At 34.3% G+C, this 16,677-nt stretch overlaps 1 protein-coding gene across 6 annotated transcripts in view; it reads left to right on the top strand.

Moving 5' to 3' along the window:
* LOC110445622 overlaps window positions 1–14,073 on the top strand; it is a 31,739-nt gene extending 17,666 nt beyond the window's left edge. For 4 of the 6 annotated variants that reach the window (XM_021490314.1, XM_021490316.1, XM_021490315.1 and 1 more), the window contains exons 2-3: window positions 3,853–3,970; window positions 12,168–14,073. In XM_021490314.1, coding sequence (XP_021345989.1) covers window positions 3,944–3,970; window positions 12,168–13,604 — 1,464 coding nt within the window. In that variant the 5' untranslated portion in view covers window positions 3,853–3,943 and the 3' untranslated portion in view covers window positions 13,605–14,073. Of the gene's footprint in view, window positions 1–3,852; window positions 3,971–6,150; window positions 6,479–11,358; window positions 11,524–12,167 lie in introns of those variants that run through there. The other 2 variants (XM_021490313.1, XM_021490318.1) reach the window with 2 other exon arrangements.
* The last annotated feature ends 2,604 nt before the right edge of the window (window positions 14,074–16,677 follow it).

Here is a 16,677-nt window from a genome sequence, read left to right as displayed (position 1 = left end):
GCCTTTATTCTATGCTTAACCATGTTGTGGTTCTTCTTCTTACGCATTCGAACTGATTTACATATGATAATCTTGGTTGAAAAATATGAATTTGACTGTATCCTATACGAAATCTGCTATATTGCAAAGTTTTCTTCTGATAAACCTATGACAAGTACATCTGAATGTCAAATATGTTATTAGTTAAAGTATGGTGATCATGTATTTGAATGGTCAAGTAATGTTTAAGCTAACCAGAGATGTTTTGGACCTCACCACCTTGTATCTTCTGTATATACATTATATGCTATGCCACAAGAACGATTGATAGGGTATAATAATGCATTTATCACACATACAGAAAAACGGCATTTAATTTGATTGGCACAAACTACGGTGTTTAATGTCCTTTTCGTGATTGCTTTGTTGCTAGAAATTACACCGCAGGTGACTTTCTCTTTGAAGTGCTCGGTTATACTGTAACTTCATTGAACTGTATACGGTTTTGAATACTTTGTCATTTCAATTACGTACGACATTAACGGTCTCACTTATGGAGCGAGAATACTTTTTAGTGTCGATTTGTAATTTGATATACACTTTATGCAGATAGTGTCCCTCGCATTGTTTGGAACTGTTATGGCAACCTCCTTTCACACGTCCACTTGTTTGCTTACCATACGTAACTTCCATTTGATTTCGAATATCTTTATTTATTCAAAAGCTATACAATTGAGGATCCTCGTTATAAGCAGCTTCTATCACGAACGTTTTCCTTTCCTGTCCCGTTAATACGAAGCTTGCTGGTGCCAAAGAGTTATCTGTAAAAGACAATGAATTGAAAATGGTTTTTTTTCCATCTTTAGCATAATATGTAGGGTGATCTTAGAACATACTGAAATGTTTACGTTCAGAAGATATATATATATCAATGTATATATCATATGTGAAAAACCACATTCGAATTTATGACATTAGGAGGAAAACAAACATCGGACTTCTTTNCCTGATTCAGCCCTTTCATAGCTTTTGGCATTTGCATTATCTTTTTATCTTTTCTGCTTTTTCTTATCGATGATCTTAGCATCTCTGGTTAGCCCGCTGTCAATATTATATGACTGGTTGGAGTGTCATACTGCCTTGTCCAGGTTAAAGTGACTCTGACATTTGTGGACGCCGTCTTCCTGTTAAATTGCTAATATCATTGTATCCTTTATGTTTACAAATGAACCTTGTAATATTTCGAATACACTCGTTATCTCAAAGTCAAATACCCGCGGCATTTCATAATCCAACACTTGCCATCTGAAAGTCGATTAAATTCAATTTATTATTTCAGAGTGTAATACACTCGCCATCTAAAGTCGAATACAATGGTTGTCACCAAAACAAATGCTCTGGTTATCTCAAAGGCGAATATGCTTGTCATCTGGATGTCTAATACACTCGTCATTGGAAAATCAAATACGAGCGTCATCAGAAGATCGAACACACTCGATATCTCAAAGTCGAAGAAAGTCATTATCGAAAAGTCGCTTACACTGGTTATTTCGAAATTTAATACCCTCGTCATCAAGAAGTCGAATAATTTACACGTTATTTCAAAGTCGAATACATTCGAGATAATGAGGGTGTATTGTATACACCATATGGTTCTTTATACTGATTGATATTTGTTATGGTAAATCATATGAAATATTATTGAAATCGTAAGAAACTGTCAATGTTTAAAAGAACCAAAGTTTTTTTTATCATTAATTACTGTAAAACCTTCAGTGTATTTGAACTATGATTAAACACCTTGTACATTGTATGTAATGTTATAGAATGAATTAAACCCCTAATGTATTTGTAGTGAGTTCAGGTGTTTTATATCACTGTCAGTGTTATTACCTGTACTGTATTAGACGACGACTACCTGGCGATCTGATTCTCTATAATTAACACAAATACTCAGAGACGATGACGATGTATAATCAGTGGTTCACGAGTCTAACTTCATGTACGTACATTGTAAGATGGTAGATATATGGTCCAATAAACTTTTCAATGTGTCATTTCAGTACTTTTGATAACTTAACAAACAAGGCGAAATCAAAGGATAGACATATACCCTTATCTGTAGTAGTTTGTATAAGATATTCATAACTGTTTGCGTAAGATATACTTATCATTTTTGAATTGAATTAATTTACTAGTTTGAGTAAGGCATATTTATTAGTTTAAGTGAAATTAATTTATCTGTTTAAATTAGATATATAATCAGTTTGAGTTAGACATATTTATTAGTTTGAGTTAAATATATTTATCAGTTAAAGTGAAATGAATTTATCTGAGTTAAATGATCAGTTTGAGTTGAATTCGGTTATCAGTGTGAGTTAAATATATTTATGAATTATATATAAATATATTATCAGTTTAAGTGATATGGATTTATCTGAGTTAAATATATGAAATATCGGGTAGAGTTAAATATTTGATCAGTTTGAGTTAACTTAATTTATCTGTTTGAGTTAGATATATTAATCAGCTTGACTTATATATAATTCACCTTGATTTAGATATATTTATCTGGTTGATTTAAACGTCGTTATGTGTTTGACTTTCACTAAAATATATGTTTATGAATATGAATACAATATTTTTTCTTTCTAATTAAATGCTTTGAATTTATTTAATAAATCATCTCACATTTAACAAGATCGCCATTGACATACACGTCCACCCATAAGCCGTACATTTACTACAGCAGTAATGCGTGATAAAGTAGACTTAACCTGTTTCACTCAATAAATAGCAATCTTTTATGGGAAACGATTATGTTATATGTTTCGATAGCCGGCGATGGTCCACGGAGTAAATATATATACCGTTTTATCTCAGCTGATTAGATTTATCACCTTCATATCAATATCGTTATAAAAACGATTACAGGTCAATGAAGAGGGTCCATAAATACCTAACAAGGCCTATACATTGGAATCCACATGGATTAACACAGTATCGAATGACCTATTGAAATAACCCCTTCTCTTAATAAATATTTTGGGAAATTTCTTTATCGTCAATTATATTTATGAATCAAAATACCTATTTTTTGTTATCTATAAGTATATACAGATGTGCTTTGTATACAAAATTGTATGTATATATTCAATTTAGATATTTTGAGACACTTTTCGTACTAAACTGTACTGAGTGCTTAATACATTCGACATAAAACAATATCGGGTAGAGTAGAGAGGTCACCCGTACACCCAGATATCTGTTTCTTTACACCAACTGACGTTTGTAAGGTATATAAATAAATACATTAGACCACAAGTCACGTTAATTCAAATGGGGTTTGATGATGATCTCTTTGTTTATCAGTTCCTGTGTGTTTAATCCCATCATTAAATAGTTATTCAGTTTATGCCTAACCATTTTAGTAATATGTACAACAACGATGAGGCCCGTTTCTGTATAATTAAATCGTATAGATTCATACAAGATAGAATCACATCTTATAACCTTCTGTCGAAATGAATTAAGCATATTTCTGCGGCAAAGAAATTTGCGTTTGCCAATCAAGTCACGATAAGAAGTACTGGGGTTCCACTACTGTATAATACAAACTATTAATTTATGAAATTCTTTATAGACTCTGTACAGGGTCGGACATTGAAGAGTGGGTAACAAATTCTCCTATGTACATGCTAGTTTGGATAATTTACCAATGCTTGTAGCCATGTTTCAGTTTTGTTAATTTTATTTTCTTGTGAACCGAATTTCTTCAAAGTTAAAAGGTAGTAATGCTGGAAACAATTTAAACTTACTTGCACACAGTTTACCCTGCTGTACTGCTATATGTGTTAATGTTGTCTTTTTCAGATAACTCGTTGGCACCAGCAATCTTCGTATAAACGGGACAGGATAGGAAAACTTTCGTGATAGAAGCTGCTTATAACGAGGATCCTCAACCATGGCGTCTGCAAAACAACTCAACTTGGTAAGTTGGTAATATTAAATCCTTGTAACTTTTTTATGCTTAATAATCTAGTTATAAGTGTACATGCATGTACATACCTAAACAAAGTGGAATACTGTTTGAATATTTAAGTATTACTTGCATGCTAAATGAATACTAGCTAACTTGCCTCCAGTTTTATTCCGTATGATCCAAATCAAAGTAAATATTCATAGTTTATCATCTGCTATTGTTTGAAATGTACCTCCAGGGAGAGAGATTGGATAGGCTTATCCTGTCGTCAAATTCCCATTAAATCTAATTGATTTCATGAAATGTTTTGAAATGAAATGAACTTGATAAGTGAGTTTTTTCAGTTAACTGGATGTCGTAGATTAAGTGGTCGGGTACTCGTGTATTGTTAAGGTCACCGTAATTGACTGAACTATAATATAAAAGATAACAGTGTTTTCATCGTGTAGCAGTGGCAAGATTGCCTTTCTATCATGATGTGGTAGTAGATCACCAAGGAAGGTAGTACGTACTATGGAACATGTATAATAGAATTTCAGACAAGTGTTCTGAGTACACAGACTAATATGCGTACGCTTGTAAACCGTTGATAGAAATGTTGTTCTTTGCCGGTTCTCATGGTTTACAGTAGTCTGACTGAACTTGTTGTACAGTAAGATATTTAAACGACAAGTCTGACCGCACGTGTTGTACACTAAGATATTTAAACGACAAGTCTGACGTGTTGAACTGTAAGATTTCTAAACGACAGTTAGAATGTACCTTTATATCGGGATTCAGAAAAAGCTATTACAGCCAAGTTCCCGACTTCCAATGTATTAACCACTCACTTTCCCTCACACAGGTGTGTTTGATTGCTTTCCTCTCATGCACCGATCAGTTGATTGCGATTTGAAGATGTTGGATTTAATTAATATTGTTTTGTCGAATGATTCGATAGTAGCTCCATGTAAAATATAATAAATTTGTTATTATGTTTTGATAAAGACAGATAGATAAGTCAGACAAACAATTCAGCTCGACATATTTTAATATTTGAAGTCCTAAAAAATACATTTTCCTTTTAAAGAAGTTGTATGCTAGAATTCGTCAACATATATAATGATAAACTATATAATATTCATTCTTCATACACTTCATTAAAATTTGCATTCTCAAACATAGACACATTCGTGTTTCATACTCGTAAGATATGTGATCAACGGCAAATACCTCTTGTAAGGACAAGTTATAATTGAAAGTACCCGGTGAATAGATTAATGCTGAGTACAAACAGCATACACGAATGGCAATAATCTTAAAGTAGAGGTACATTATCGTTTAATTGACAAACATTATTAAGCGTCAATCAAATATCGCTGAACCATGACATTTAGTACACACGATCGTCTGCCATCAAATACACTACCTTATTGTTACTCGTACTCAAAAGGCAACCTGTTATAATGATACTAAACAAATTAATAATGCATTTTCTTTTCACTCGCTACATTGTGCGCCAATGGAAGTAAAGGTAATGTTCCCTCTTCACAAACGTCAAATAACCACACAGTAACCACATACCTGATGAAGTATCCATTTCTTACCAACGAAGAATAGGCAATAACCAAATACCTTAAGAAGTATACAATTCTTACTGACGAAAGCAAATTATCTACTGACCACAAACACTCGGTTACCTGAACAAAGTGAAAGTGGATCAAAGGTAAAATGTAATCTGGCTAATCAGATCGTAATACCTGTTGATTTACACCTCTAAGTGTTTAATATCGACCATGTACGATACGTCATCTGTGGTACGGTCGTCATGCCCGTATCGCAGTCATATTAACTCTCCAATTTCCTTCTGATATAGTCATAACTGCATATTGCAATTCACTCACAAAGTCCTATTTGTTTAGGAAATTATTTCCGCATCCACGGGCTCTATGTTTGCCCTACGACGGTGATGTCAATAAACCGTTCTAATATGGCTGGAATAGACGGCCCTTGTTTACAACAATTACGTACGATTATACAGCCTTCGAAACTGTGGCCCCTATTACTGCCGCCTCGTTGTCATACCCCCCGTGTTGTGACGTCACTCGGTGGGGGACATGCGGAGGTGCTCCCCATTGTTTGCATTCCAGACATTTGTTTCTCGGGTGAACTATAAATGAGCGATGGAGAGTAAGGAGTTCATAAATTGCTTGGCAGGCCTCCGCTAATATCAAGGAATTTATAGTAAAGAATCGATAAAACGTGAAACTCAAAGCAGATCAGTGATGTTTTCATGATAGGTTTCTTATGTTTTGGATAGTTTAAAACAAACTTAGTAACTGGTGAACGTCATCTGAGATATTAGCGACACAATATTCGTGCGTGATACGTCAGGATTGATTGAGATATATACAAATCAGCTTAGCATCTACAAAAAGAGCTAATATGATGTATTTTAGAGGGAAAAGAAAAGTGGTTGAAGACCCAATAGGTCACTTTGAGCATATTCCTCCACAGATGAAAGCTGCTTTGAACAAGGTAAGTATTTGACGTGTGGTCACTCTGACAGTACTTTGGAAAAATCAAATTTATGTTTATTCTGTATAAATGTAGTTGTTATTGAGGAAATTTGTTTCGATTCTCGAACTTAAATTTAGATAAAAATTGCGTTATTTCATATTACTCGAATCGGCACCAAAAAATCAATGATGTTACCAATTGTTGCCCCGTCATAAACAGTATTTAAAACATTGTTTTACTAAACCGTTTAAAGGTCCAGCACGAGTTATCCCCGATTACGGGGTTGACACGAAGGCAAACGCCTTTCCATACTTTACAGTCGACTGAGACTGGTAATTGTTTACACAGTGTCAGAAAGAACAGAAACCTCGAATGAACGAATGAGACCAGTAATGTATGAGTTATTGTAAAGTTCTATTAATGTTAATGTTTAAAGGAAATAAAAGCATGCTGATAGTTATAGATAGGTTGTCGTGTTAATGACAATATAATGACGTAATCAATTTAGTGAAATATATTTAGCTTTAGGTTCTGAAAACAATGTATACATTACAAACCATAATTTCATTAAAAACTTAACTTACCTGTATGAAAAGAACTCAATAAATGCATAACATACACAAACATTTGCATTTCTATAATCTTTGTACTATCATGCTAAAATGCTACCAGAGCTTTACTTCATTCATACCACAATTAACGAAATGCAGTCGGATTTAGATTTCGGAGAATGTGAAGTTATTACACTTTGATATCAGCAATGTATCTTTACTGATCAACGGCCAATATATGTGGGGTTTTTTTCATTTAATAATCGTAAGAATGACATGATAACTATCTGTGCAATGCCTAAGCAATTTCTTATTGAAAATATACGTTAAAATATACACATCAATCCTTTTAACTGGGTTATTATAGAGGCACGATAAAACAAGACGTGATGTTATTGTAATGTCATAATAAAATGGCTTGCATTACAGTTTGCATTCTTGTGAAATAGATGCCCAACTCAGCATTTCATTCAGAAAATTCTAGGACTCTTTACAACATCCATATGACATAATTTCCCTCGAGGTTAAAGTTATACTCAATAAATTTTGTATATTTCACTCGTGGTAAGCCTATGTATGTACCATGCCGTGTGAAAAAAATACGCTTGCATGTACATTTCCGTTGACGCGAATCATGTCTCTTTTGAGTTGCCCATCATGTCTCTTTTGAGTTGAGTCACGCACATTTCATTTTCATCTATATACTTTTAGTGTATTTGATTCCCGTTTTTGCCATTATCTTTATGATACAGCTATGTCCTGTCTCGTAATTAACTGACTTCTAAGAACATTGTATTTACCCTGTACATATCGAAGTACTTGGTTCAAATTCATTTTGTCTCTTTGATGTCTATACATTTACACATATCTATACATTATTTTCAAGTACCATATTACAGCTATATACGTACGAAATGACATGGCGAGACACAGCCCCCTTGTGTTGAAAATCAAACAGTACCTTTATTAATAATATTTGGCAATTTCACTAAGTCCAACCCTCTCGTATTTTTCGCTGTGTGTTTAGCTAATTGGAACAGCATTATGCGTTCGTTTTTAACGTGTTTGGTTACCAACACTGGATGAATGAAAGTGCTTAAAGAAAACAAACGACTTCAGACTAAATACCCATGTTTGCAAACAGACTACCTGGTTTTGCGGTGGCAAGGAGATAGGCGTCCAATTTGAGATGACATACCACACGTAATGCTTTCATTAAGGTGTTTGGTACTTGAATACTTGATTTGTTGACATTGGTTTTCTCTGCTCCCCGAGTAACCTGGTTGGACACCACAGCCGTCTCAACACGAAAGTACACATTGAAAAGCTTAAATAGTATTGACATGTCAAATTTATTTCTCATCAATCATGACAAATACATTTTTTTCGAATTTTAAATCTTGAGCTGGTCATTTTGAAAACTCATTAGCATGGTATATTTATACTTTGATTTCACTAAAACAAATAAACGCGAACTTTTCACTCAATTTATCTTTACAGTAATACGTATGTCAGACTAACCAGACATCGAGAGGTTATGATGTGACCGGCATGACTCGTTAGATCACGGGTCTATGTTAAACTATTGGACTCAAGTGAGCCGGTAGTAATGTAGGAGGTGTTGAGACCTTTCGACAGTCAAACTGCATTCATCACATTATCACCCTGAATGTTCGCGTTGATACAAACACGTTGGGCTAAAGAGTTTAAGAAGCGGACCGACGGAACCAACCATGAAGGAGGGCTACGTGGAGCTTTTTATAAATAGAGATGGCAATTCGGCATTGGTTATTATGTATGTGTAGCTTGGATCAACATTTTGTGAGGGATATTTACTCCTGATACTCTGAGGGTATTTCCTTGCTGATTTTCAATGACTTATCAATTCTGCACTGCATATATTGATTCAAGGTGCAGACAAACTAATGATGACTGGACATTTCTTTTGTTTAGTTAAGTGCACGAACGTATGTTGCCTGGATGTTTGACGGATATCGTCGTGTATCTTGTACTCGGCTTGGGAATTGTCCCTAGTGATGGTCCATGGTTATACATTAAGAGTGGAAGCTAATGTTCTGGTGGGAACAGGTTTTGAAGAATTCAGTAGAATACATATTATGGACACCCTTGTCCAAATGATATTATACATATTTTGAGATTTCCACAGCAATCGTCCTTTGAAGATAAGTGTATTGTAGCACTCGATTTTTTAAGTAAGGATCTTTTGGTGAAATATCTCAATGATTAAAAGCTATTGCCAGACGTCTTCTACATGTTTAAGCATAAAAATGGAGTAGCGTACGTTTCGTATCAAGCCAACAGTAGAGGACGGATATTATTTTGATAATTCAGTTTGACATTTACAAATTATCAAAGACAAAATGTTCACTGCAAATAGCGGAAACTGCTTATAAATACAGAAGAACGGACAATAGCAGATGCTTTTCATTATCTTTAAAATGGATTAGAATGAAAATACTTTTCTCCTTATTCAAACTTTGAGTTAACTGTTGTTGGGAAGAAGAAAATGTACTATCTTTAAAATCAATACCATCGACCAAAATGGTGATATTAGAAATTGAAAAGAAGCGGTGCCGGGCCGGTACAACGCGAGTGGTGGCCACATTTGACATTGCTGTAGCTAAGGTATGCTCGTCAGTAAATATTGCCTGTCATAGCGAACATTCATTGAGAAGTAGGCAGTGTTTCTTTGATTTTTGTCTGTGTACATGCAGTGAGTAACACTGGCATCAGTTAAGTCTAAATTTATATATATTTATGTTTTATATAATTACGTTTAAGGTAATAATTATTTATCTTTTAATTATCGACCCTTCATTGCATTTAGAGAACATATTTCCTTGCATATGAATTAAAGTTATGCGTTTTTTACGTTTAATCCGTGTAATTCGATCTAAATTTATATTTGTTAATTAATTAGTAGAGAAATTAAAAAGAAATAGACCGTATTTCTCACTATCAATTGCAGTTGTTGATTGTAACTTCTATTGCTGTTTGAAAATGTTATATGCATGGCGTAATGAATAGTAGACGAAGTATCACATGGAAGTGATTTCAAATAATTTACATTTTTATATTGCATATACGGGTTTCTCGCAATAAACGCAGATTAATGAGAGATTTCAAGTCAAATATATATGTAAGAATTACTCTGCTTAGGGGTATGTATTGACGAAGGAGTATTAAATAGTAATAAGATTGTATCACCTTTTATACATTGGAATTACAGTTACAAGATTTTACATTGTACGATACATAATTGTGACTAGTCTTCTGGCTGTTTGTATATTAAAGGTATTTTTTTTTACCTTCTACAATTTGATAGACGTTACGATTCAACAAACAGCTAAAGGAAATTAAAAATGATATAACTTTCTTTTATCAATACTTAACAATAATTCATGCTAAATGACATTGAAGTATTTTATTGAGGACAGTTCATTGTAAATTTTCCAAAGTTTAACAATTGTTTTGGAAAGATAAACGGTGCCGTGCCATAAGTACTTTGTGCTGGTCAGCTTTGATTTACCTTTAATACGAATTGTACATGTAAATAAACATATACTATCTAAAATGTCTATAACAGAGTGGACAGAGGCCAGTTTATACGATGCAAGTGATTTAAAATGACCGACTTTCCTTTTACGAAGATGTTTCGAAACATTCCTATGAACTTATTTTTTCTTTATTGGTGTAAGCTGGATCTTCCAATGAATATGTAGGGTCTATATATATATCACTAAGTATACCATTTGTCTTCTTGGGTAATACTCGACCATACTTCTGTCATACTGGTTCAATTTTTGCTTACTGAAAACTCAAAAACAATACTTCACTGATAATTGGTTGTATGATTATGGAGGTATTCTTAAAAGCTTATACATGTATAAACGGAAGCACAGGATCTTCAATCACTTTTACCTTTGACGTTCTCTAGGGGCCTTTCACCAAGTAATAAGTCAAGCATATCAATCACTTTAACATGCTCTTTACATATCACGATCGATTAGGACGAAGTGTTCTGAATACAATATTATCGATCTAAAGCAGACCTGATGATGTTGACGCTGTGCTAATGAAGTAATCCCTACATCCGCACAGTTATCCTAGCATGCTAATGTACCCGTTTCAGCATGGGTTGCTATATGTGTGAACTGGACCGAAAACTGCAACCGCCATACACTTTCTCCTCAAACATGAATATTAGAGACGCTTACCAGCTAGGCATACTCATTACTATTGCATGGCTGTTTAAAGGGGCCTTCAGACGTACGTGTAGACTAGTGTGAATACCTACCTTTAATATTATAATGACAAATAAACCCAGGGCCTCCTTTCATCTGCTGGTATATTTGCTCGAGTGTTCAAATCAGTGTACATTGTGACAGGAGCCAGGATGTTGTCATACAACTACGTGATAATGACGAAGATCCACATGGATATTTGTCGATAACTTTCGACAGGTACCCACGTCGTTCAGACATTTTAGAGGTACACAAACTATGTGTTGATATCGTTATCTAGGATATTAAGTGATTTACGGCTGCTATTGCGTGAAGAGTAATATTAAGTGGTTTGATTTAGCGGATCCCTGTCACAGATAGTTTTCCTAGTCGTCTGATCATTTCAGGTTTGGAATCGGAAAAATTCTTTGAGTCCTCTATTATCGGTTATTTCGTTCTCAGTTAATGATACTTTCCTCGTTTCCAATATTCGGAATACGATGGTGCCATGCTATGGAAGTAGTTTTAAGTATAAAGTGTTATTTAGAGACTGACGTCTCAAACAAGTCGCTTCAATAGTAAAGAAATCGCATTGTCTTATTAGTACGGAGGAGTTAATATAATATAAGATAAATTATTCGGTAAGTGAAATGTTTTTACTTTGTGTTATTTGATTGTCAAATGTTTCCTTTAATATATAAAAACAAATCACAAATACAACCTGACTATTTTTGTTATATAGATCACGTTTCTTATCCCAGAGAGGAACGTTTTCCAGTTTTATCTCATTTTGTTTGAGACGAAGAAGAAACAATTGATTCATGATTTGACATATATCTTTTGTCATTCATTATTTTACATGATCACATTGAAATACAATTCAAAATGGATACTTTTGTTTTGTATTTTCAGGAGGTGATCATGGCACATTCAGCGTACGCACGTGCAGCAGGACTTCAGAGCGAGGTCAACAAGATAACGGTCACAAGGGTGGCTGGGAATGAGGTCGAATACAAGCGTCAACTTAACCTGTATCGGAAGGACATGATGCTAACGATTAATAACATTCAGAGAGAGGAAAAACGTTTGAAAAAATCCATGGTGAAGTACCGAGGACGGATGCAGCAGAATCGACGAGAAAGAAAACAGAGGGAAAAGGAGGATTATGAGAGGGATCGTAGGGCAATGAAAAATATGTCCAATGTACTAGTGGTACAAACATCTGAAATGCTCGTACCTGTAAAAGAGGGGTCCCCAGACAGTGGCATTGGCGAGGAAATTCAAGGGAAAGAGAAGGAAGAAGGTGATGAGGATGATACTTTGGAAGGGGAAAACGTAAATGAAGATAGTGAAAACACAAAATTGAAATCCAAAATATGTGTGAAGAAATTGAGGAAAGGTGAGGACTGCAACGGTAAAACATATATCACACTACCTGTTATAACGGAGGATACAGAGGATACAGAGGAGAAATCTATAACCGGTACAATGACAGAGGACGGTAGAGATTCTGCGACTGGAACACATGACGACGGAAAGGTATCAAAAGATGACTCAAAAACAGTCAAACTGCCTGATATCATAAAAAGTAAACGCCGACCTACAAAGACTTTGAAAACAAAAAAGCAAGTTGTTTCGTTTGCAGATTTAATAAAGCTGCAACATACCACAAGTACGAAGAAACTTTTCGATTTAGTGCACATCCTCGCAGAAAAACATGGTGTTAAGGACGATCAAGTCGTCCTAAAGAAAGAGAACAGAAACATTGTTGCTCTGAGGAGCAATGACCAGGGTATATCAGACTCGATGATGCGTGCGGCGTCTGTCCTGTATCCGATGAAATTCGGATACATTTTGGGTAATCATACAGATAATGTCGAACCTATCACTCCTTCCTCGTCACTGGACGAGCCGTCCACGGACAATTCTGGGCTCTCCTCTCCTCTAGAGACCAGACACTCCAGTAAACCGTCGTCTTCCCGTGTAAACTTTCGAATTTCCGACGGTCACAATTCTGGGGTAAGGAACTACTCCAGACAAACGGAACCAAATATCTCAAGTGTTCGAAGTTCGTACCCAAAGGAGAATATGAAAAGGAACAACAGCATGCCAACACTACTCGACGTGGTCGAGAAGGTGCAAAAAGCTCATTCTCATAAACAAACTGAAAGTGACTCTTCTCATAGACGACATTCGATGTCAAAATCGTCTAGTTCAACTCCAAGGATTTTACCACCTTTAGAGAGAAAGAGAATGTCTACCGGTAATGTGTATGCACAGAAAAGTGATGCTGTTTCATGGACAGAAGCGTTTGCATTGTTGAAAGGTGTGCATAATTTATTTGATTAATCCAATGGAAAGTGCCAAAATTACATATCAGTTATATTTTGTGATTGATTTAATTTCGTATACAGTTTATGGATACAAACCAAAGACACTTTTTATAAAGAGGGATTTGCCTTTTCGTCATTGTCTTCGGTAAAAATGGTTCTTTTGAAGAAAACATAAATGTTCAAATTTGAATATTTTAAATATATGAACGCATATATTGTGACGTAAACTGCATGACAGCATAGAATAAACTTTATGTTCAATTCATAATTACGGATTTATGGAAGCGAAATGACGTCAACCAAACTGACATAACAATAGACAATAGCGCAGAATTGATTATATTACAAACAAAATTATGTATATGAAACGGATATATTTTAATTACCGGATCAGATATAATATGCCAAATACATTATAAGCTACACAGGGTTTTATATATGACCAATATTATCGATAATCTGTTCAATAAATTTGAAAAATATATATCGAACATGTGCATTTTATTGCTTTTTCATTTTTGATTTATCTAGCTAACTAGACAATCAAATAGACGTTTATCAGACTACAATACTTTCATCATCTTACACGTTCTTTTATTATAATGAAAATCACGGTAATTTCTCACTTATTCGATTTAATAGACTTGTATATTAGCAATAATCAACAAATCTTAAGTACATTCCTACAAGTAGGTAATTTCCGTGTGTTGTTGTTTGCATTAATCGTTGTTTATAAGTCAGGAAAAAAATCAAATGTAACCACTACGCAGTATATACATTATGCATTCCCTCCATTAATCATAAGCGTGTGTTCATTCTATTACATTTATTTTGTATTGAACAAGCTGATTTCTGTGTATATTTCACATCGAGTAATTCTGGTAAATGTCTCCCGTCAAAGTCAAGGTTTTGGAAATTGATCTTTTACAACGGAATACAAAGAACGGTTCATATAGATAGTCAAATATTCCGGAAAATTATCAAATCATTAATCAAGTAGTTTATTACTAAATGAAATTCCATGTGTATGGTTACCTGTGGTATGTAAAAATATACCATATCCACTTAACACTTGTAGGGTAAATTATTACTTGTAACCGTAGTTTTTCAACCAATATCCACTTGACACTGAGGTTAAGGTTGTCAAAAAGCAATATATGAGTTTTAAAGGTTATAAATAAGGCAGATAGTATGTCAATGATACATCAGCATTTTGTTACATACCGCAATGAATACGCCAGCAAGAGTATCACGAATGATTCTTAACTTCAGGAAATACATTAACATTGCCATTGGAAGGAATTCTTGAAGTTAAGAAGATCGCCATCAACTTCAGATTTGACCTAGCGCCAACAGTACTAAAAAAACAACACACACCGAAAGCAAATAATGTGCTTTGCTATTTATATTTGTATTTATGAATCAAACTGGTGTTAGAAAATAAACAAAAAGGAAGCATTCAAATTAAAAAGGTTCTTAACTCGCAAAGGTGGAGCCTATTCTACCGCACACACACTTGTTGTTTTCAAAAAACCGAAAAGTAGACCAAATGTACACTATGATCAGTCGCTATTACCATATTCGGTTAATGTTTGTGGTTTAGTAGTATTTGGTTAACTAATATCTTCTTCCAAATTCTAATTTGTTGATTTTTATCCAATATGCCAGGAATTGTCACTAAATCCTCTTCACAGATGAGGCCAAACAAATACAAAACCAAGTCAACGATATTATTATACTAAACAGAACATTTAACACATCTTTTATCAAACTACAAAATACAATCAATAATTGTATAAGGACAACGTATAGTGGATCAAAATGTGATTCTGATCACTCTTTACATGCATGAACATAATAACAATAAGAAAAAAACAATAGCAAAGGTAAGCAAAAGATAACACGAGTAAGTGCTTTAAGAAAAGAAAAGGAAAATACATATGTTAGAAAAATTGTATTGAACAATCTAAAGTATCCACGGTGTTTAAGATAAGCGTATGTAGACGACGTTTTGTTGTAATTCATCAACAAGGGTATAATTGACACAAGTAGGGTATAGTTTTCTCTGTCTCGTATACCTATATGTTTGTAGAGTAAGATGATATGAACACGCTATCACATAAACTAACTGGCAACATACAATAATGTTAATATCGCTGGAAAGGCAAATATAACAGGACTTTAATAAATCCTTTGAATTACATTTAAAAGGCGTATTGACAAGGTCATGCTATGCTTACTTTCTACCTTTTTGGACAATATCAAGTCTCTTGACATGCTATTAGTGAAGTATGTTCCCGGCATCTTGAAACAGTTTTTAGGTCAATAGTCTACGTTTGTAGCATTATTGTGAATCCTGTTTATACACTTTTATATTACATTTAATTATGTACATTTCAGCTTTGATTCTGTATACATCAGTGTCAAGTGAGGATACGTCAGTCTAGTAAACAAGCAAACTTGACTTGGTTTTTAGTCTTGTGAACTTATGGGGTATCATTTATCAATAATGTAGTGAATTATGTTAGCACAGTATTAAATGAACCAGAGACATAACGAAGATAACTTCCTAAACTCTTTTTGTAAAATACAGGTATGGGTTTATTCATTATTGCATGTGATCGTTTTAACTCATTACATGCGCGCACGTTTTGGTCTTTTTACAAACTTAATTTAACATATTTATAATTTTGAAAAAACAACGTGTTAAATCTTGTGAGAACGCTTGTCAATGTTTAAGAACCCGGCCCTCGTTATTTAATCTTTATAGTTATGCGTAAACACTCTCATCTTCGATACTCCAAGAGTTACGCTCACTTTCGCTCTTTGCACCTCTGGAATATATCATGACAAATTGAAGGTTCAGTGTGCACACCTTGTTGATGAGACGAGAAGACTATGATCCATTGATGTACATCAAAAGACTATGTCGGCCGCTTAACGGTAAAATTGACTGGCTTTGAAGTCGGATGTTGCTTCTATGTAATATTCAAAGGACAGGTATCAAACTAGCGATTGGTCAGCTGTTTTAACCCCAGACCAATCAAATAGCTAGAAGTCCTGCTGTTTACGTACTGATTTATGTATTC

Source organism: Mizuhopecten yessoensis, unplaced genomic scaffold (genome assembly GCF_002113885.1).
Source record: "Mizuhopecten yessoensis strain PY_sf001 unplaced genomic scaffold, ASM211388v2 scaffold2329, whole genome shotgun sequence".
NCBI classification, from domain to species: Eukaryota; Metazoa; Mollusca; class Bivalvia; order Pectinida; family Pectinidae; genus Mizuhopecten; species Mizuhopecten yessoensis.
The sequence above is the reverse complement of the archived record's forward strand: the minus strand, read 5'-3'. Positions and strand labels throughout refer to the sequence as shown.